The sequence below is a fragment of the Pleurodeles waltl genome, chromosome 1_1 (genome assembly GCF_031143425.1).
Source record: "Pleurodeles waltl isolate 20211129_DDA chromosome 1_1, aPleWal1.hap1.20221129, whole genome shotgun sequence".
NCBI classification, from domain to species: domain Eukaryota; kingdom Metazoa; phylum Chordata; class Amphibia; order Caudata; family Salamandridae; genus Pleurodeles; species Pleurodeles waltl.
In genome coordinates this window covers 613,809,942-613,831,555 of record NC_090436.1, presented here as the reverse complement: position 1 = coordinate 613,831,555, position 21,614 = coordinate 613,809,942, and the positions used below count along the sequence as shown (strand labels likewise).

Sequence of the window (21,614 nt, the reverse complement as noted above, 5' to 3'; positions counted from 1 at the left end):
TCAGTCCTGGAAGGGACACATCGCAGAACCCAGAGAGGACCTTTTTTTATCATCATATGCTAACCGACCTGAACTTTGTATTCTACTAGATATTAATGTATGTTGTATTTAATTTCTATGATTTGTGTAGCACTGTCTTGGGGCAAGAAATCCAATGTTTGGAGCTACATCTCTCCAAAGTAGGAAAGCTTAAATTCTCAGGACTTCCTCGAGGGTACATTTGTTACTGGGCTACCAGGGAGAATATATTGTTCTTTGTGGGAGTCTGCCTTCCTTAAGTGGGTTTTGAGGGGTCATCCTTGTGACAATTAGAAGGGAAGGAAACTTCCCTGAGCAGTATTTCATAACTGTCAGCAGTGTACAATCCAGTGAATCATAGATCGCTCTTGGAACACTTAGGACAGTTGACTCCACTAATTGTCTCAGGACTCCCTGCTTCTCTTTCGTTGTGGTTTACTTTGTACACATGGGAGAGAAGCTAGTCAAACATGGTGGATGTCCAGGTCTCCATTAAGTCTTTTACATGGCAATCGTCAGTCAGGTTGCAGATTCCTAGGATATATCTAACTACTGGGCAGAAAATATTTCTCTTTGAACAATCCTTGTAAAACACCAATTGCGTAGTTTTCACTTGAGCAAATTGTGTGTAAATTTGGAGAGCACAAATATCTTCTAAGGCGATTGTGGCAGACAGCGTATATAGACACATTATTGAGACCTTTGGATTGTGAGCAGGGAAGATGAACAGTACAATGCTACTCATCTTCTCCGGGAATATGGCAGTTTCCACATTCATGAATGTATGAGTTCACAACCAGTGGGCCACAGTCAGTGAGGCTGCCCTGAGAGGACTACCACTCCCCAACTGCACCCGGGCCCAGGAGGAGAAGGGGCCACGCCACCCTACCCACTGCCGTGCACTCAGGCTGACTAACACATTTCCCAACCCCCGCCCATACAGCTGAAGCAATGCAGTACTCATTAAATGCCCTGGAGTACGAATTGACTTATCATTACCAAATAGGAAGCAAGTGAGTAACTAGATGCCTTCTGGTTGGTAACTGGTAAGTGGCTTCCGATCCACTTGTGCTGGTCTGTTGGAATTCATTTTCTGTGAGACGGTATTTGTACAGTTCTAAATTTTACCTCAAATTTAAATAAGGCTTCAACGCCGAGACACAGTGGGGGTCATTCCAACCCTGGCGGTCAATGACCACCGGGTTGGAGGACCGCGGGAGCACCGTCGACAGGCCGGCGGTGCTCCCAAGGGCATTCCGACCGCGGCGGTAAAGCCGCGGTCGGACCGGCAACACTGGCGGTCTCCCGCCAGTGTACCGCCGCCCTTTGGAATCCTCCAAGGCGGCGCAGCTAGCTGCGCCGCCGAGGGGATTCCGACCCCCCCTACCGCCATCCAGTTCCCGGCGGTCCGCCCGCCGGGAACCGGATGGCGGTAGGGGGGGTCGCGGGGCCCCTGGGGGCCCCTTCAGTGCCCATGCCACTGGCATGGGCACTGCAGGGGCCCCCGTAAGAGGGCCCCTACAAGTATTTCACTGTCTGCTTGGCAGACAGTGAAATACGCGACGGGTGCAACAGCACCCGTCGCACCTTCCCACTCCGCCGGCTCGATTATGAGCCGGCATCCTCGTGGGAAGGGAGTTTTTCCCTGGGCTGGCGGGCGGTCTTTTGGCGACCGCCCGCCAGCCCAGGGAAAAACTTAGAATACCCTCCGCGGTCTTTCGACAGCGGAGCGGTATTTCGGAGGGGGGAAGTCTGGCGGGCGGCCTCCGCCACCCGCCAGACTTGGAATGACCCCCAGTATGTCCAAACGGATCCTGAGCACCATAGCTCCAGCATAAGTTACTGGCAGATCCATTCGCACGACCACGGTCGCTAAGCCATTAATTTATGGTATTCTCAAGCACCGTGCAAACTATGCAAGGCACCCTTTTCTGATGCAAATAAATATTTGTAGACGCATGGTTGTGTGTGTGACTTCGTACATTTTGATTATAGTTTATGAATTGTTTTTGAACTGCTTGATTGTATCAAAGTATTTGTAACCTGCAGCTGATATTTGCTTTGGTTTTAAACCGTAATTGGTTGGTGCCGACCTTAGTTTAACCTAGGTAGCGATCTTGCGTTTTATACCTCAACACCCGTTTGACTAGTTGCAAGCTTTATTTAAAATAGAAAAAAGAAAGCTAGGGCAGAAGTTTGTGGGGGAGGGTCTGCTTCCAAAAAACCTTCCATTTATTTCTAAAGAATACTGCACCTTACAGGAGACAGACGAGCTCATTGAAGAAGTCAAGCAAATATTTGGTAATGAAAACCCGGCGTCTTCTAACCCTCCAAGAAAGAAAACAAAAATTGCAAAGCATTTTGAAAAAAGAAATCTAAATCGTCATCAGCGTTACATACTAAAACCCCCCAAAATCTGCCACGATCATAGAGACTGTTGAACAAACAAACTTGCAGACATCTACTATACCAAATATATCCTTGGAACTAAACATAATCGGTTTAAACCTATATGTCCATGTCTGCGCAAGGCGTGCTAAGACAGGATCAACCCAGTAGCAAAGTGTCTGACAATTCAAGACACAAACCGAGCTGGGATATAAGAGAGTTATAGGACAATATTAATTAAATAGTAATAGTAGTTGCACCACTGTTTATTTTTATGGTTATAATGGAGAAGACAGCACCAAATATTTTGACCAGAGGGAGGGTGGATGTGGTACTTGTGTAGCTCCAAGGCCAAACAACAAAGTGGATCTATTATAGACATTCATAATAACATCTCCCCTAATAAGGACCTATCATCTCCCTCGAGGGAAGCATTCACACAACATACAGACCTACATCACACTTGAGTTATCCAACAAAACTGGCCCTTGGCACACCAAAGCAATACCAATGCCACCTATGCTAGCGAAAATATTGAAGGTGGCAGATGTAGCTTAGCCCACACATTACTGTTAGTAGTCCATAAGAGTGGTGTCCCCAAACTTCTGTCCCTATCCAGAGAATCGGAAGACTCCTTCATCAATAAATCAATAGACTGGATTAGGACAGTATGAAAATGTGGTGTTCTCCCCCCCGACGTAGTAAATGATACTTGCTACCCAACGTCTTAGAGTATTTTGATTATCTGAAGCTAACCTTGAAATCTGCTGCACTGTCTAATGGACCCTGGCATTAGATACCTAGACTACCCTTCCCCAAATTCCAACATTCAGTTCAAATCGTCCCTTCCAGAACCCATACTGTCCATGAGAGACAAGGACAAACAACATTGACAAGCATTGCTTGACTGGAAAATGGCTATTTCATCACGCAGTTTAGAGACATTCTCATTGAACCAACTTAAACAACTAAGGGAAGCAGAGAGATAAAGGATCCTAACTCCAGCCCACATCCCCATTACTCCTCCAGTAACGTAAATGCAAACACACTCCCTCAATGAAACCAGGGACAGACAAATGCCTCTGTAAACAGGATAGCAATGATTTAATGGAACATCACAGGGCTGAAAGCAAAGTTCAATGATCCAGATTGGTGCGACTTTATTGACTTGGAAAATATCATTCCGCTTCAGTAAGCTTTGGAAATTGAAACTGTCCCAATAGACAGGATTCAGGGCCTTCTTTGTCCCACCCAGTCAGAGGGTTGAGATACCTGGCTTAGCATTGCTGTAGGAAAGTCCTCCTTTTTTGCCGGATCACCCCCACACTTTTTGGATAGGTACTGGTGGTTACTGACTCTTGGCTGTGCCCTGGGTACTGCTTACCAGTCCCAGGGCCAGTGCTCTGTGTAAAATGGATATGCAAATTAGGCTAATTATAATTGGCTAAGTTAACCTACCTATAAGTCCCTAGTATATGGTAGGGCATGTAGGTTAAGGGACCACAGCATAGGTGGTGCACACCTAGGTGCACTGCTGAAGTGCCCAGTGTCATTTTAAAAGCAAGCCTGCCTTGCTGGCTGCTTTTAAATTAAAGTTATATGCAAATTCGACTTTGAAATTAAAAGTACTTCCAAAGTCTTAAACTACCTTATTTTTACATATAAGTCACCCCTAAGGTGTGCCCTATGTGCCCCTAGGGCTGGGTGCCATGTAACTATAAGCAGGGACTTTATAAAAATAGATTTATAAGCCCTGGTGAGGTAAAAACAGCCAAATTCGTTTTTCCCTCATTGAAGTAAATGGCCTTCATAGGCTAGAATGGGGAGACTTTATTTTTAATTTTAAAGTCTCCTTAAATGTTGCATACCAAGAATTTGGTATCAAATTAATTGTTGTAATAAATCCCACAACTTCCAGTTGTGGGATTTAATATAACTTGTTCAGGTAAAAAGTTTAGACTTTACCTAAAAAGTTGCCAATTTCAGCTCTGCATTGTTTTTGCTGCTGTGCTCTGATTGGCCAGCCTGCAGCAGCTTTTGCCAAGCTGCCTTGATGAGGTGTGAAGTGGCCTGGCTTCACACAAAGGAATGTGCTTGGGGGAGAGAATCTCCCCTCAGCAGATGGTGAGGCAGGAAGGGGGAGGGCTGCCAAACTGGTCTTCAAAGGCAGAGAAGGACATCTGGAGCACCCAGCAACACCCCCACATCCTGCAACCCCAGACAACTAGGTGCCCCCTTGATTAGATTAGGAGAGGGCAGGAGAGGGGTGTGTTTATGATTTTTAGCCACACCAGTGGGTGGGCTCAGCCAGATGTAACCTCCAAAAATCAGATTCAGCCATGTTGGATTTTTAGAGACTGTTGCCTTTTGGGATGGATTTTTGCCACACTTCCCAGGAAGTGGTCATCACAGGGGGACGACCCTGTACCTGATTGGAGGACCAGGACCCCCCTGCTTTTCACCCAGGAGCAAGGATAAAACTGGCAGACCTGCCCCCACACCTCAGATCCCCGCCAGATTTCAAGAAGAAAAGAACTAAAGGAGAAGAAGGACTGCCCTGCTGGACCCCTGGCCTGCACCTGGAACCTGCACTCAGAAGGACTGCACCAGCTGCACACTTGGGCTTCACCACAAGAAGGACTTTGCCTGGTTTCAACTGGTTCAAGGAGGGACTCCCTGTTTGCTACAGGTGAAAAATTGCTATCCAGAGTCCCCCTGCACCAACTCCTGAAAAGTGACCAGCTGACCACTGTCCAGTGGCCAAAAAGGAGGTTGCGCCAGGTGCATTCTGGGAGTTGAAGTCCACACCCCCCAAGGACCATCACAGAACTTCTGGACCCTTGGGGTGAGCTGTGGACCCCAAAAGAACCTTAAAAGAACATCTGGGTGAAGCCCCAGAAGTTTGGAAAAGATTTGAGAATTTTTGAAAAAAAGCTCCAGAGAGGGACCGACCCGCCGCGGAAATTCTAGCCGGCTTGCCTCAACCGCGACCCGGCCTGACTTGGTGGTTCGTCCCGGTAAAGAAAAACCTCCGAAAAAGAGACTAAGTCCGAAGGTAAAAAGTTGACCGGGACCTCCCAGCCATCGTATCCGAGAAGGGCTCTACGGACGTCGGATCAAGATCCAGGTTTACCCCGGTCGAAGGATTTTCATCTCGAAAAAACGACTAAGTCCGAAGGTAAAAGTCTCCACCGAGGAAACCCACATCGCGTATCCGGACAAGGGCTCCAGGAGGTCGGATTCAACTGGCAGGTTCGTCCCGGTGAAGAAAAACTTCAAAATAAAGACTAAGTCAGAAGGTAACTTTTTAACCGAGGCCTCCCGCGACTTGAAGCCGAGCAGGGCTCCATCGCGGTCGGCCTGAAACTTTGACTTTGCCCCGGTCGAGGTGCAACCAGATGACCCGATTGGCGCTTTTTGTTTCTAAGTGCTAGAAAAATAATAATTCTTTAAAAATTCATATCTCTGGTTCCTTTATCCGATTTTATTCGTTTTTGTGTCATTTTAAAGATAACAATATAAACTATGTTTATTAATTGGTTTTGGATTTTTAAACTGTTTCCTGTGTTTTATTTAATTACTGTTTTGTGATATTTGAATGCTTTACACACTGTCTCCTAAGTTAAGCCTTGACGCTCGTTGCCAAGCTACCAAGGGTTGAGCTGGGATTAATTTACTGAGACCTAACTGTACCTAGGTGGAGGTTAGTGGCTTGTTGCTAGGTGTAGGTACCTACCTGCCCTTACCAATAACCCATTTTCCAACAATTGCTAATTACTGTGACATTAAACAAATAATCAGAAATTCCCTGGGCATACTAGGTCTGGAACAGTCCACCTGTAAGGAAAGGAATTTAGTGGTACTTAGGGCTTCATTTACTAGGAAATGGCACAGCTCAGTGACGCAAGCAATTTCGTTGCGCCGGGGTGCATCATTTCCAGAACGCAGGGATGCGATGTATTTACAAGAATACAGCACATTGCAGTATTCTACCCTGCACAGGCGCTAAATTAGCTGCCTTGAGCCAATGCAGGCACCCTTGCACTTTGGTGCAAGGGTGCTTGCATTGCAGGAAATGATGGTTTACGCGCAGGAAGGGATACCTTCCTGCACATAAACAATCATTAATGGCGGTTTGCTTTTCCTATGTGTGCTGCAATATACAGCACACATAGCAAAAGCAAAAATGAGGAGAAATCAAATTATTTCTCCTTGTTGCGCCATGCTAACGCCACCCCTGGGGTGACGTTAGTTTTTGCCGCTGCTTCAGGTTTACAAATCCTCGTAAATCTGGGGCAGCATCAAAATGCAATGGGTCTTCCAGTGCAACGCCCACAGCAAGACACATTGCATGCCCCTTACATGCAAAGTTATGTGTGTAAAGGGGCCGTATTTAAAAGCAGTGTTAAGCTACAAAAAGTGGCTTAATGCTGCTTTGTAAATATGGGGCAGGGCATTGCGCCACCGGAACAACAGTAAAAGTGACACTCCGGTGGCACAATGCCCTTGTAAATAAGGGCCTAAGTGTTTACAATAGAAGCACAATGAGAACGGTTGACTCAACCACCCTGAATACTCTGTCTGAATTTCTAGAAACAGTAGACAAAGGTTCAGCTCTCATGATGGGTGGGGATTTCAATACCTGCTTCGAAACCTCTGCCCCTATAAGGGATCTAGCTAGAGAAAATGATGAGCTTTTGGGAATACAGTTGTTAATGCCCTCCTCAGGAGCCACTCTACTTAATCACCCTTGCAAATTATTGAGTTTGCACTAAGGTGTGTCTGCCTGCGTGCATTGGACACACCAACTCTGACTTTGCTAGAAAACTGACCTTTTCAAGGGGAGGCTGCAAGATTAACAGTAATTATATATTTCTTGATATTTACTCTTGGGCAGATTTGTAAAACATAGTGGTGGTAGGCAGAAACCCTTCCTTTATTGTTCTTTTCCATGAATGACACACTCCGTGGCATTAATGATTAAAAGTCAGGAAAAATACCCAGTCTAGATAAGATTGCGGGTGACCTACTTAGAACTGAACCCACTGTGTGGACCCCATATATTAACCCCATCACCGATGCCATTGCAGCTGGAGCCCCAATTCCTGTCTGTTGGAAGAGGGCAGATGTTGTCTCTATTTTAAAAAAGGGACCACGGTCTGACCCTGCTAATTACTTCCCAATCAGCTTGATAGACAATATACAAAAAAAAACATCTGCAATCAGGTTCTGGGCAAATTGATTTCCTGGGTGGAAGACTATGACATACTAACCCAGTTCTAGGCTGGTTTCCAAACAAAGACAAATACAAGTGACATGCTTTTTCGGTTTTTAATAATTAGGTGGGAAATAATTAGGTTAAACAAAGGCAGCCTTTCTGTAGCATTTGGCGACCTAAAGGTTGCCTTCAATACAGTCCCCAGGGAGAAACTCTGGGAGATCCTAAAAACATGTGGTTACTTCTTTTAACGGCTGGATATAATCATTTGTCTGCATTATGGTGATTTTGCCCAAATTCGCTGGGATCTAAATGAAGACTTTACTGATACTTTACGCGTCAAGAAAGGTGTGAGACAAGATTACATGCTTGCCCAATACTCTTTTTTTATTCATCAACAGGTGTGTCAAATATCTGCTTGAATGTGAAAATGATTTCCCTGCCTTAGGTCACCTTAAAACCCTAGATCTCTTGTCTGTTGATGAAACCCCTGAAAGGGTTTGAAAACATCGTACAAAAGTGTAATTCATTATATTTAACCCTTGGTCTACTAGTGTACTCAAATAAAACCAGGTTCATGACTACCAACCCCCACACGCATTTTAGAGGAACTTTTCGACTGGAAGCAACAACCCTAAAGAGAGTATTTGCATTTGAATATCTAAGGGTTTGTCTGTTGAGCTCTAGCTGTTGTACAAACCTCAAGACCACTCTATTGCTGAATTCGTCAACAAAACATCTTTCGGCTGGGTCTCTCCTGCTCTTGAGATTTGGAGAGCACTGGTTGTTGCTGGTGCTACCTATAGCTCCAAGCTCTGTGGTAATAGTAATGTAGACTCCCTAGGGGTGGTTGAAATGCATTTGGGAGGTCTAGGCTAAGACTACCAAAAAGCACTCTAATGGATCTCGGCTTAAAACAAATATGTGCTTCAATTAAGCTGAAGACAGTCCTGTATAGGCTAGGGATCTGCTCGGTAGAGGAATTGGAACCATATAGGATTTGTCTTCGACACATCTTGGCCAGTCTGGGGGCCACAAAGTTACCCTGGCTAAGCTGTGTTAAATTATCTCTAACAGACTTGGAGTTAGGTGATCTGTGGGTATGATATGGGGGCTACCAGCATTTCGGCAGTTAGGACTGTCAAGCAATGATGCTGGGAATGTGGGTTATGGAAACTTCACCGAAAAGCCATGACAGGCCAGTTTCTGGAAATTAAATTTGGTGCAAGTTTTGAAGCAGTTTTTTTATTTAATTTTCCCCGACCCGACAATCAGGTTGTTTTATATCAAGCTCAGACTGGGGATATATCCATTGGTTGAATTTACTTGCAGCTGGAGATCTTCTGTATCTCAAACAAACAAGTTCCCTGCATGTAAAGAGGACATGGAAATGGTGGAGCATCTTGTGTTGTTTTGTACAGTTTACTCAAGACAGAGAAAAAATTGTATTGTTCCTCTTTGCCGATCCGTGGGTATCCAGCAGTACACGTCGGCCCTGAGGATATGGAAATTTAATAGTAGGCCATGCATTGTATTTTCAGTTGCAAAGTTTCTTCAATCAGTTTGGCCTATAAGTCATAAGATAGTTACATAAGAGAACACTGGAGACAAGCCAAGTTCTCAGAGTATGTGGTATATTGAATCAATGGAGCGTTTGGATGATTCTTCTCTGGCAGCTTCTGTTTTAAGTTTTTACTGTGTTACTTAGCTAATTATTATCACTCTTTGTGCACTTTACTATGGCAAACTAGTGTTTTTAGTTTTTAGAGCTCTACTAGGCAGTCTTTGCATATACTGTTTCTGTTTTATTGCACAGATGCATTTTACACCATCTACGTTGAACAATTTATTATGCTTAATACATGCTATTATGCGGCTGTGCCTATTGAGGCATTCCTACCTTATTGGATTTTTATTTTGCCCAGTAACTCATTTTAGTGTTCAGATGACATTGTTTTATGCTAAAAATGTGTAACAATATCTCAAGAATTAGGGACCTCTTCTCCTTTGCAAATGGGTTACCATCAACCTGAAGTTGGTAGTGACTGTGATTGTCTTGCGACCGCATTCACAGTTGCAAAACAATCATACATTTCACTGTAACTCTCAATTAGGAAGGGCCCCTTCCTAATTAGGACTCGCAAACCTATTTTGCGATTCAGTAAATAGATTACCAATTCGCTAAATAGCATTTGTACATACCAAAATGCTTTTTTCTGTGAGCGAACGGCCCGATTCTGCGTATTGGTCGTTTGTGCACAGAAAAAAGCTTTGTACATCTGGCCCAAATGTTTTAACGTAATGCAAATCAAATTACTTGTATCATTTTGAGATGTTTTATGTTTTAATTTTGCTTGTCTATGGATATTATCCGAGGACACAATAAACTTTCATAGTTTGAATGTATTCAGCTCCTGTATGTTTTATATGGATAAGCTGCTGAGATAGGAGCAGAGATGGAAACCTGCCTATGACTGTATGCCTGCTTTCCTGGGAGCTGAATTCGTTAGGAAAGACCTTGAAGACACGTCCTCAGAAATTCCCTGGAGGCCGCAGTATTGTGATGTCCTGACACATTGGCGTGAGATAGCAAGCCCGCACTCTAAGAGATGCTGTAAATGACAATGCTTCAGTTCCAGTAAGATGGGTGTCTACAGCTACCACGATCGGGAAACAGTCATCAAGGAGTGCTATCTCTCTCTGTGAAAGTGCATCCAAGCTGTAGTGTGGAAAAATAATGCATGGAGCAATAAAGCAATGCAGCAGTAGAGTTTCAGTGATGCAGGAGCACAGTTTCATAAGTAGTGTGTTATTGTAGAACATCTGAAGATGCAGTTGTCAAAAATCAGGTGCAGTCTGTGAATCAAGGTGAGCATTTTGAAAGAGTGCTACGGGCCAAATGTACGGTTTACTGGTGGCAAAAAAAGGGGTGCAGTTTGCGACCAGTATTTATGTGACCCCTAAAGAATATTCGAACTAAGCTATGTACTAATAGTTCAATTTGTGAACTTCTAATTCAGAGTGGGTCTTAATTCCAACTACCAAATGAGTATTAATAAAGTAAGTTGCGAATTGTGACTCACTCTGATTTAGAGGCCTTCACAGGAATGGTGACATGCTAAGGTCTGCAGACCACTGTGTCTGTGATTGCCTTTCAATAAAGAAAACATTTTTTAAATATGCTGCCCATTTTCCTTAAAAGAAACAAGCCTGAATTTAAAAAAGAAAGTGTATTTTTTTAAACTTTGTTGGAGAACTTTTTTACGTTTTTTGCAGCGTTCCTTTAGACCACAGCCTGCTCTCAAACAAACTTGTTTTTTTAACATTCACTATGGGACCCCTCCCCTTCTGAGAATGGCTTACCAACTCACCTCAACTCCAGAGCCGTTAATTTATAAATGGTTTGTAACCAGATTATGGTTGCACAACACTAATACGTCACCTACTGATTCAGTATTTGGAAGGGATGCCTACAACATGCCCCGTCCAAATACGAAATCTGTGTCGATTCTCAATCCCATTTTATGAGTAGGCAAAACTTTACTGACTCCTAAAATGGTATTTATACATTTGAAAATCTGTTTGTTGTTGCAAATTAAGTAGTGTATGCCACAGCAAAAATGGCAGTACATCTGGCCCTTATTCTGGAAAATAGTACATAGGTAGTGTGCATATGCGCTTGACAGGAAGGACAAAACCACTCCAACATGCTTGGTATGTGTGGGACTGATGCCTGAGACTAGATTGTCCATATGTCACATTCTGTAAAGACAGGAGATTATATTATTAAAGGTTGGCGCAGATGTACAGTTGAAGGCAAAGCTGGGCAGCACATATGGTTCAAGCAAGAAGAGGTATGTCACAGTTTAGGCAGTCAGACAATTGATTCAGAAATCATTTGCAATCCATAGGTGTAAGTGATCTACTATATGTACATCGAATAACAGAGACAATGCCATTGAGACCTTTCAACCGTGGTAGGGCCAGGTCATACAGAGAATACCTAGAAACCCACAGCTGATTTTATGTCACAGTATTGAGGTCAAAAGTATCAACCTATACCTGTAGGGTTTCCATAATAACGACTTCCAGTATATCATATAGATAAGAATATAAAGAAGTATAGATTTATTATTCTTAACTTCACATTCACTCACCTTGATGATATGTTGGTAATCTATATTGTGGAGTCATTTAAGTGCAAGTCGACATTTTAACTTCAATATCAAGGCAGATCACCCTGCCTGCTACATCATTCTTCAAAAGGTATGGGAGACAGACTGAAGGGCAGTGCCACTCCATAGTTAAGGTAACATTAAACTATTAAATTGTACTTTAATAATTATATAGTGCTTACTACCCCTACGTCGGAGGTCCAAGTGCTTGCCTACACTGCTTGACTACAAAGTATCATGAGTTGTTTTCTCATGGATAGAAATATGAACTACTGTAAGATTTAGAGCAGGCACAAAGGCGACATCAAGGAAATACATTACAGCTGAAAGAGAATCATATGCGAGACAATAAATAGTTGCCAAGGGGTACTAAGTTTGATGGAGTCTGTGGCAGAAAGTTGAAGAAAATAATTAATTAGAGAGGGGACCATGAGAATGATAAAAGACTTGCCCAGTAAAAACCGTGGTCTCAGAGCTGACAGACTTGGCTTATGGTATCTCAGTGTGGAGATGGAGGGGTCTTTACTCATTGCCATGATCCTTTGCATTACAAAAGCTGAGAAGTGCTTTACAGAGCCCACCATCACTGCTACTGGGTTACTTACGAAAAGGAAAATCATCTGTCTTTGAATGTTCTTGATTTGCATAGACAGCCTATCTACCACAGTCACTGATATTGTCATCACTCTTGACAACTTGCGAGCTCTCACTCACCGTGTGGTTTTGGTATGGGAAATGTAAATGGAAGGGTGTAAATTCATAGGGAATGTAAACTTTAAATATGAACGATTGTGGGAAAGTCATCCTTTTAGCCTTGTCCCCCCCTTTTTTCCTGACTCATAGTGGTGGTAACTGAATCTGTGCCCTTGGCTGTGCTAACCATTTCCAGGGCCAGTGCTCTGATTAAAAAGGTATATGGACCTGTGTATAATTACAATTGGCAATGACAGACCCCTGTAAGTTCCTAGTATATAATAGGGCAAGGGGGATTCAAAACACCTCAAAGCCCTTAGTATATAATATGGAAGGGAGGTTTAGAGGCCCAGCAGATATCCTGCACTGGAATGGGCACTGCTGTGTTGCCTGCTGTCATTTTGTAAGGCAGCCCTGCCTTGCAGACTGTCCTTTAAAAGTAAATTCTGTGAAAATTCGACTTTGGAATTAAAAGTATTTCTAAAGTGGTAATCAACCTTATTTTTTACATATTTTACCCCTAAGGTCTCCCATAGGTGCCCCAGGGGTGAGGTGCCATGTAACTGTAAGCAGGGACATTATAAAATATGTTTTATATGCCCTGTTAAGGGAAGAAGTGCCCATGTTATTTTTCCCCATTGTAGATACTTAGCTTCATTGGTTAACATTGGGATTTTCACCTAAGTATACATATTGCTAGGAAGGAGCTAAATGTGACATTCAAGGACTCAGAAGTTTGGTAATGATAAATACTGTTGAACTCATCATAACTAATACAGAAAAGAAGTTATCGAAATGTATTTTCTGTGAGCCAAAATCCAGCCTCCTAGTGTATGTATGTATGTATGTATGGAGTATTTATAGAACGCATTCCGGCCCGAGGGCATCGAGCACTAACCAAGGTGAGGCAATGTACTATCTATAGAAAAAGAGAAGAGATCCGGCTATCGAGGAAAGAGCCAGGTCTTAATCCGTTTCCTGAAGACAAGATAATTGTGCTCTTTCCTGAGTTTGAGCGGAAGAGAGTTCCAGATCCTAGCTGCGGCGATAGTGAAGGCTTTGTCCCCCCACTTCACTTTCTTAGTACGGGGGACAAAAATTTGAAAGGTGCTGGCAGAGTGCAGCAGGCGTGCCGGTCGATGCCACTGTAAATTGGTCGTCAACTACCTGGAACCGATCCAGTGGGTGGCTTTATGTACAATACAGAGTGCCTTAAAAGAGATCCGCTGGGTTATCGGAAGCCAATGCAGATTCCTAAGGCTCTCTGTAGCAGAGGCTGATTGTGGAAAATTCAATATTAGTCTGGCCGCCGTGTTCTGCATCAGCTGCAGTTTTTTTAGAGATCCTTTATCCAAATTGAGCAAGAGAGAATTTCCATAATCCAATCTGGACAGAACAAGGGCCAAAGTGGCCGTAATTCTCCATTCTTTTCAGGAACATTTTTCTTCAATTTCCTCAAAATCCACAAGAGTGGCCTCTCCTGATTCATCAGCCTTAACAGGGTAAGCCAAGCTGCTTTGATGAGGTGATAAGTGGCCTGCATAGAGCCGAGGTTTTATGGTGGGGGCAGCTCTGCAGCTGCAGAGCTCAGGCCAGTAAGAGGGCTGGGTAAATCAAACTGGGCTTCAAAGAGAACAGGACAGAAAGGAATGCCAGCAGGGCCTATCCTCTCTTCCTGTACCCACCAGCCAGATGGCGGGTTTAGGAATGGAATTTGCAGATGGTCTGGGAGTAGTGTTTATGGGAATGAGCCACACCAGAAGGTTGGTTTAGCCATGTCTTACTCTGCTGGAAATAAATCCTCCGTCCTGGATTTTTAAAGTTCAGTGCTTTGTGGGACAAGACTATACAACATTTGGAGGAAGCTGTCATGCTTTAGGGTGGCACCCTGCATTTCATTGGACAGGGGTGCCCCCATGCCTGCCACCCATCCCCCAGACCATTAAATAAATATGGGAGATATGCATAGTAACCCAGATCTGCTGCCTGAAGCTACAAGGAGAAGAAGGACTGCTCTGCTAGAACCCTGGTCTACACCCAAAGGACTGCTCGCTGAAGGACTGCTCTTGCTGAACACTGGGAACTACAGCCCTGTGGACTTTGCTTTACCTCAACAAGGATTACGGAGTGGGCTCCCTGAAAGCAATGGGTTAACAGAGCATTCCTGCACCACTTTCCACAAGAAGTCCCCAACCTGGAGTGTGTCCAGAAATCTTTTAAGGGTTTGGCCAGGTGCATTGTGGGTATTGTGGTCCCAAACTTCGAAGGACTATCTCAGTGCTGCTAGACCGTTGGATTTGTGTTTTGGACACTTTCTGACCCAAAGCAGAACGCCTGGAAGGAGATCCAGACATTTGGAGAAGTTTTAAGAACTTTTGTGAAAAACTCCATAAGGTGACTGACCCGTCGAGTCAAGCCACCGCTGACAAACCATGACCCGGCCTGAGTTTCAGGTTCGTCCCACTGAAACTCTGGAGCTTTGAGCTTTTCCTCATCAAGAAGACTTCTAGGATTTGACCGGGGTCTTGCTGAAAATCAATCTGATGACATTAAATCGGATCCCGGCCTGAAAAGGAGTCTCGTCTGACAACAAGAGAAAAAGTTCCAGAAAAATGACTAAGTCCAAGTGTAAAATTTTTACTGAAGATGTTACATCAGATCCCAGCCTGATGAGGAGCATTGCCTGATGACGAGAGAAAATAGCTCCAGAAAAAGGACTAAATCCAAAGGTAAAATTTTGACCGAGGCCTCCCCCTCAGTGTATCCAAGCAGGGCTCCATCGCAGTCGGCTTCAAATTGTGACTCTGTCCCGGTCTAGCTTGACCAGATGTCCCTGATTAGCACTATTGGCTTTTAAGCTCTAGAAAGCACATTTTTTTATTTAATCTTTAAAAATCCATACCTCCAGTTCCCCATATTGGATTTTTGTTGTTTTGGTGTCATTTTAAAGATACAAATATTTCTTATTTTCATAAATTGATATGCGATTTTATTGTGTGTTGTGCTACAGCACTCTGTGTTGCTGGCTTCTTCCATACTTGTATCATGTTCTTCCAGCATTTTGTTCAATACAATTTGGAGCCATGATTTATCAGTTAATTCATTTTCTACCCTAAATCTTGTCTCCTTCCTTTCTTCTGTCTCTTCATGATATATTATGGAGTGTTTCAAGAAAAAAGCTAATTTATATTCTTTCCGTTCTTTGGCTGTTTTGCTGAGTACGACTCTATTGAAAAAAACTATATATTTTTCAAAGAATTGAACAAATCTTTAAGGAGCTTTGCTACAGTGTCAGTCACTGTAATAGTATAGGAATAAATTCACCTTGAAAGTGTGAAAGAGAGGGCACTCATTCTGGTTGAAGAACAGAACAAAGGTCAAAATGAGTGTGTAGAGATGTTTAAGCCAACCATTTTACTATGTGGAGGGAGTTCATAACAGTACAAAATGGATTTTTTGGTAATCGTTGTGTTGTTGCTTCATGGGAGTAGTGGAAGCGGCAGATGATACACCTCTGAATAATGTTTATATGCTCAAGAAAATGAATTACATTTTGTGTCACAGTTATGCGTCAGAGCATATGTTCGATAATCAGTGGAGAAAAGTCGATCTATAGTTGCTAATAGGAAAGACAATGAAAATGAGTGGAAGAACAACAATCAGTGCTTACTCCATCCACCAGCCTCTCACCTCCTCTCCCTTTTTTACAGGTGGGGGGATGATGATTAGCTTGAGAAAGTGTCACCTTCTCTGCCATTGGGAAACATGTGGTGTGACCTCAATATCATTATGTACTATGTCCACTAGCCAGTGCTTCAGGACATGAAAGACCACCTCCTTGGGACAGCAGTGGAGCCACAAGGCCACAATAAGCTGTCAACCCAGTGGCAAACCCAAAATACGGAGGTTCTGATTCTGCTTGGCTGGCAGAGGCAGTGCAAGCCATATTTTAAATAAAGTCCTCACACTGTCCTTTCCTTATGCATAACTTAACACTGTTATCATATGTGTGTTCTTTTGTTTCATGTCTAGTGCTTCACTGCCTTCACGAGTAGCCTCTGTGGGCAAGTTTGAATTATGCAAATACTGTTGTTAAATAATGAATAAATAAATGAATTAGACTGCATTTTATTGAATTAATAGTACCCTAAAAAGTATGACAATAAAAGTTGGTTTCCCATTCTTCACCGGGAAAGACTGCGGTGACTATAATCTGTTCAGTAAATGCCAAAATACGTTCAGTGATAGGTTGAGACACACCAAGCCTGTCCATCTGCAATGCATCAACTTCACTCAGAATAAAAAGTATTTTGAGGCTTGCTGCAATATTATTTCTAATTTGTTGACATATGCAATCTTTTCACCACAGGCAAGAGATGGTGCCCCCAGCAGCCGCTTCTACCCCCAGTAGAGACAGGGCGGATGTGTATTTAAGAATGATCTTAGAGAGTCAGGTAAGACAAAGCCATTTGTTTATCAGATTACAATGAACATCTTTACACCAGAGATAGCCAAGATGTTTACCTATTTCAGTAAAGGCCTATATCTATGATCAGTCTAGTCCTGACTTCATCGGGAGCAGCTTTCATGGGAGCCAGGTTCACAAAGTTATTGGTGGGCTAGAGCGCCACCTCGCCAGCAGCAGCAGCAGCAGCAGCAGCTGTTTGCAGCTGAAAGGTAAATATGTGAGGAAACTGTCAGATTTATCACTTAGGGGCATATTTATACTCCGTTTGCGCCGGATTTGCGTCTTTTTTTTAACGCAAATTCGACGCAAAACTAACTCCATATTTATACTCTGGCGTTAGACGCGTCTAGCGCCAAAGTCCATGGAGTTTGCGTCACTTTTTAGCGTGGACACCTACTTTGCGTTAATGATATGCAAGGTAGGCGTTCCCGTCTAAAAAATTTACTCCGAGGCATGTGCGCCGTATTTACACTCCCGGGCAAAAATCACGCCCGGGAGTGGGCGGGTAAAAAAAAAAGACTTCCAGCCGCTTTTGCGTCGTTTTTTAGCGCCTGGTCAGGGCAGGCGTTAAGGGACCTGTGGGTTCGGAAGGAGCCCAGAGGTGCCCTCCCATGCCCCCAGGGACACCCCCTGCCACCCTTGCCCACCCCAGGAGGACACCCAAGGATGGAGGGACCCATCCCAGGGAACATAAGGTAAGTTCAGGTAAGTAATTTCTTTTTTTTTTTTTTGTGGCATAGGGGGGCCAGATTTGTGCCCCCCTACATGCCACTATGCCCAATGACCATGCCCAGGGGACAGAAGTCCCCTGGGCATGGCCATTGGGCAAGGGGGCATGACTCCTGTATTTGCTATGACAGGAGCCATTTCAATGGGGGTTGGGAGTTAAAAAAAATGGCGCAAATCGGGTTGAGGTGAAAATTTTGCCTCAACCTGACTTGCCCCATTTTTTGGCGCCCAAGCTCCATATTCCCCTACGCCGCCGCTGCCTGGTGTACGTCATTTTTTTTCACGCACACCAGGCAGCTCCGCCGGCTAACGCCGGCTAACGTCATTGAATAAATACGGCGCCCGCATTGGCGCTTCAGAATGGCGTTAGCCGGCGCTAATTTTTTTGACGCAAAACTGCGTTAGCGCAGTTTTGCGTCAAAAAGTATAAATATGGCCCTTAGTGTGTCTACATTTCTGAGGATTGTGCAAAGTGTGCATGTCAGTAGCACAGACTTCGGGTTCCGGGCACTGTGGATGAATGAAAAGGTGCTTTTTATTTCAGTCCCTTTCACACATTCACTATCCATAGACTTGCTGCGTATGCCCTATGCAGAGCTGCATGTCTAAAGATAGAAGCCTGCTGAAGTGCTGGGGTGTTTTCAGTAATGTCGCCCCAAAGCCTATCAGACGGCAGGATAGAGCTGGAGTTAGGAAACTTTATGGCTTTGGATAAATAGTGCACACAATTAATACTACAGGTAGACTCCACCTATGAACTGAAAGAAATTCAGCCACTACTTAGATACAAAACATCATTTATAAAATTTCTCAAGATTTTGGAGTTTTGAACAATGGCTGCAGATACATCAGTCCAGCTTCCACAGCTGTTTAAAGAGAACTTTCTGTTCATTTAAATAGCGCCCTTGGGCACACACAGGGTGCACTTGTACAGTTTTAGGCACACATGTGAACACTACTGGTGCTACAGATGTTTCAGTGCGCGACGTTGCTTTAATATTTTCACTTCAAAATATGTGGCTTGGGTACACCCAAGCACAAAGAGTGAGCATTTTTTTGTCATGTTTGGAGGAGAGAGTGGCCATTTTGTGTGCTGCACACAACGGGAATTCGAAGGTAAAGAATATTGTAAAAGTTATGTACAAAACATGAGCCAGCCCACTTCATACACCACAGAAACCACACAGTCTATGTGATAAAATTGCCAATTGTATGTGATCCTTTTTTTGTTTATTGGCTACATGTATGTCGGTGCTTTAAATATGTGTCATCATTATTACATGATGTCTGCTACCTATTGCAGACATTAAATGATCACACGTTCAAAATACATGAAAACACGTGTGTGAAGTTAAGAACATAACCAGTTATACATATTTTACAAGACCTAGCATATACATATTTCCACCAGATAATAAATAGTGTATCTATATATTTTGTAAAGTATTTTCAATGTTATTAATGTGGAAGCTACTTTGACCTGATTCCAGTACAGGTAATCCTGACACAAAGCACAATGAGTTGGTGTGAGAAGGGAGTATGCATGAAGCGAAGATAAACTGCATTGGTCAGTCAAGAATGATGGGCCTTGGAGTCAGGAATAAATCTTACTCCACTTGAACAAGCCAAGCATCACCTCACTTCAAGCAGAGTCACTCCTAACTCTGTTACACGTAATTCCGACTCTAGGGGTGTGCAGGGTGCTCTGCTCCGCTGGCAGAGCTAACAGAGTTTTTGGAACTCGGTGTTCTGCTTGGAGCTCAGAGTTCATCCAAAAACTCTGCTAGTCCCACCAGCGAAGCGGAGCTCACCCAGTGCGCACTACAGCCCAGTTATGGGCTACACAGCTCAAGTGCAGACAGGGCTGCAGTGCGCACCGGAGTCCTGGAGCAGAGGCCAGAGAGAGGCAGAGAGCCAGGCGGCTGTAGACTTGGAGGATGTTGAGGAGAGGAGGACCCCCTGGAAGACCCAGGTAAATCCTTGTCAATTCTTTTTTCGTTGTTTGTGCACACTGGTGAACAAACAAGGACTGAAACTGCAGCTTTCTTTTGCTGCCTATGGCCCTGGCCTGAGTTCAGGTCAGGGCCTTAGGCAGTGAAAACTGTTGTTTCAAGACTCTTGTGCATCAGCCTGTCCTGTGTGCAGTGCACTCGGGGCAGGCTGCTGAACAAGAGGCCTGGCAGCTTTCGCTGCCTACAGCCCTGGACTGAATTTTGGCCAGGGCCATAGGCAGCAAAAAAAAGCTGTTGTTTCAGGCCTCTTGTGCACCGGCCTGCTCCATGTGCACTGCACACAGGACAGACCGGTGCACAAGAGGACTGAAATGGCAGCTTTCATTGCCTATGGCCCTCTCCTGAGTGCACCTGATCTCGGAAGTGCTAAGCAGGGTTTGATGAGATCAGGTGCATTCAGGACGTCCTGCTTCCTCGACATGGGACGATCTAGTAAGTCCAATAAGAATAAGAATAAGATGTGGCCAAATGTGGTAGACCTACTTGCATGCACAGTTCAGTGACACCTGTTACTGTAATTTCTGTATAGAACTCTAGCGCTGAAAATGTTTCTTTTGCCCAAGTAGCCGGAATTGTTTTCAGATAAACAGCTCAATAATGTATCAGGAGACCTTGCAGTGCACACTTTCGTTTGATCAAGTCATACCTCAACTTGTTTCTCACAAAGTTGTATGCAGCCTTGAGTTTTAGAAAAACTCATTGATTAATATTGGAATTTATGTATAACTTTATTTGAGACAAATAATGGAAAAGTGTTATAACTGAAAGGGTCTGACTATCTGGTCCGCCCTAATTTTTTGTTTTTGGATCACCTGGTTTTTGACCTGTTACTGTGAGGAAGCCTCATAGTTTAGGACTCACCCATACTAACCTCATGGTAAAATGGAATGCCTGTGTTTACCGCTGGTACCGCCTTATTAAGCAAAGGCTGCTGTGATGCAGCAAGAGTGGGAGGCCCAGGGCTAGTTCCACATGATCATGTGTGCGAAAGTGTGTGCACCAGTGTGAGGGCTGCATGGGGACGATTCCTGGCATCCACCACCCAAGAACTGCGCCTAGGTAGCCTGGTGCAGATGGTACCAGGCAGAGTGGGTAGTGACTTGGAGTAGACCTTATGAGATAGGTGTACACATGTGAGGGATAGTCAGTGTGCTTTACTGTTTTCACTGTAGTGACACATCATTACATCCCAATGGGCAGTAATGGCCTAGGTCGCAACTCGAGTTCCCTAGGGTACACAGATTCCAGAGTCGCACCAATGTGCACTGTAACCTGTCTGGAAAGAATAATGCAGTAGGTAACAAAAGTATATTTGTACAGCTTATGGGTCATCTAGGAATGTCATCTTTCTCTGACTCAGCCCAGGATTAGATCCAATTAATGCTCCATCCAGCTGCCCGAGCAGGGCCTGTATCAATCAGCCAGCTGTCATTCCATGTCAGGAACCTGGCCTGAGAGACCCTTGAAACAATGTCATGGAGGAGGAGCTGAGATTCTTAGAGTACATGCGGCAACTAACGCCTGCCATTTTGAGCTAACCCAGAAGACTGTGCTGGAATGTTGGGACAGGGGCATAGGAGTAATGTGGCACATTTGGATAGGCCAGAGATGCAGCCCTGCTGGACACTTCTGTCCCCACTGAAAAGTTCTTTCACTGGGGAGTGCTCTCTCTCTTGGCTGTGCTTCTCTCCAGGACACTGGGACTGAAGACGGGCGGCATGGGCAACTGGAAAGAAGAACCCCCTGACTGCCGACTGGGGCAATGACTTTTCCCCTGAATGACCCGAGACTAGTGGAGCACACTGCAGGGCCAGGTGAGCAGGCCTCCTGAGAATCAGTTGGGGGATAGACTGGGCCCAGCACAAGGAGAGCGTGCTGCCAAGAAGAAAATAATGCACCCAGAAGGAAGGTTT

General features: G+C 44.2%; 1 protein-coding gene across 2 annotated transcripts in view; it reads left to right on the top strand.

Annotated features, from left to right (window-relative positions):
* Positions 1–21,614, top strand: part of TMEM232 (transmembrane protein 232) — a 756,305-nt gene that overhangs the window by 604,511 nt on the left and 130,180 nt on the right. For both annotated transcript variants that reach the window (XM_069226429.1, XM_069226419.1), the window contains exon 13: positions 16,862–16,946. In XM_069226429.1, coding sequence (XP_069082530.1) covers positions 16,862–16,946 — 85 coding nt within the window. The remainder of the gene's footprint in view (positions 1–16,861; positions 16,947–21,614) is intronic.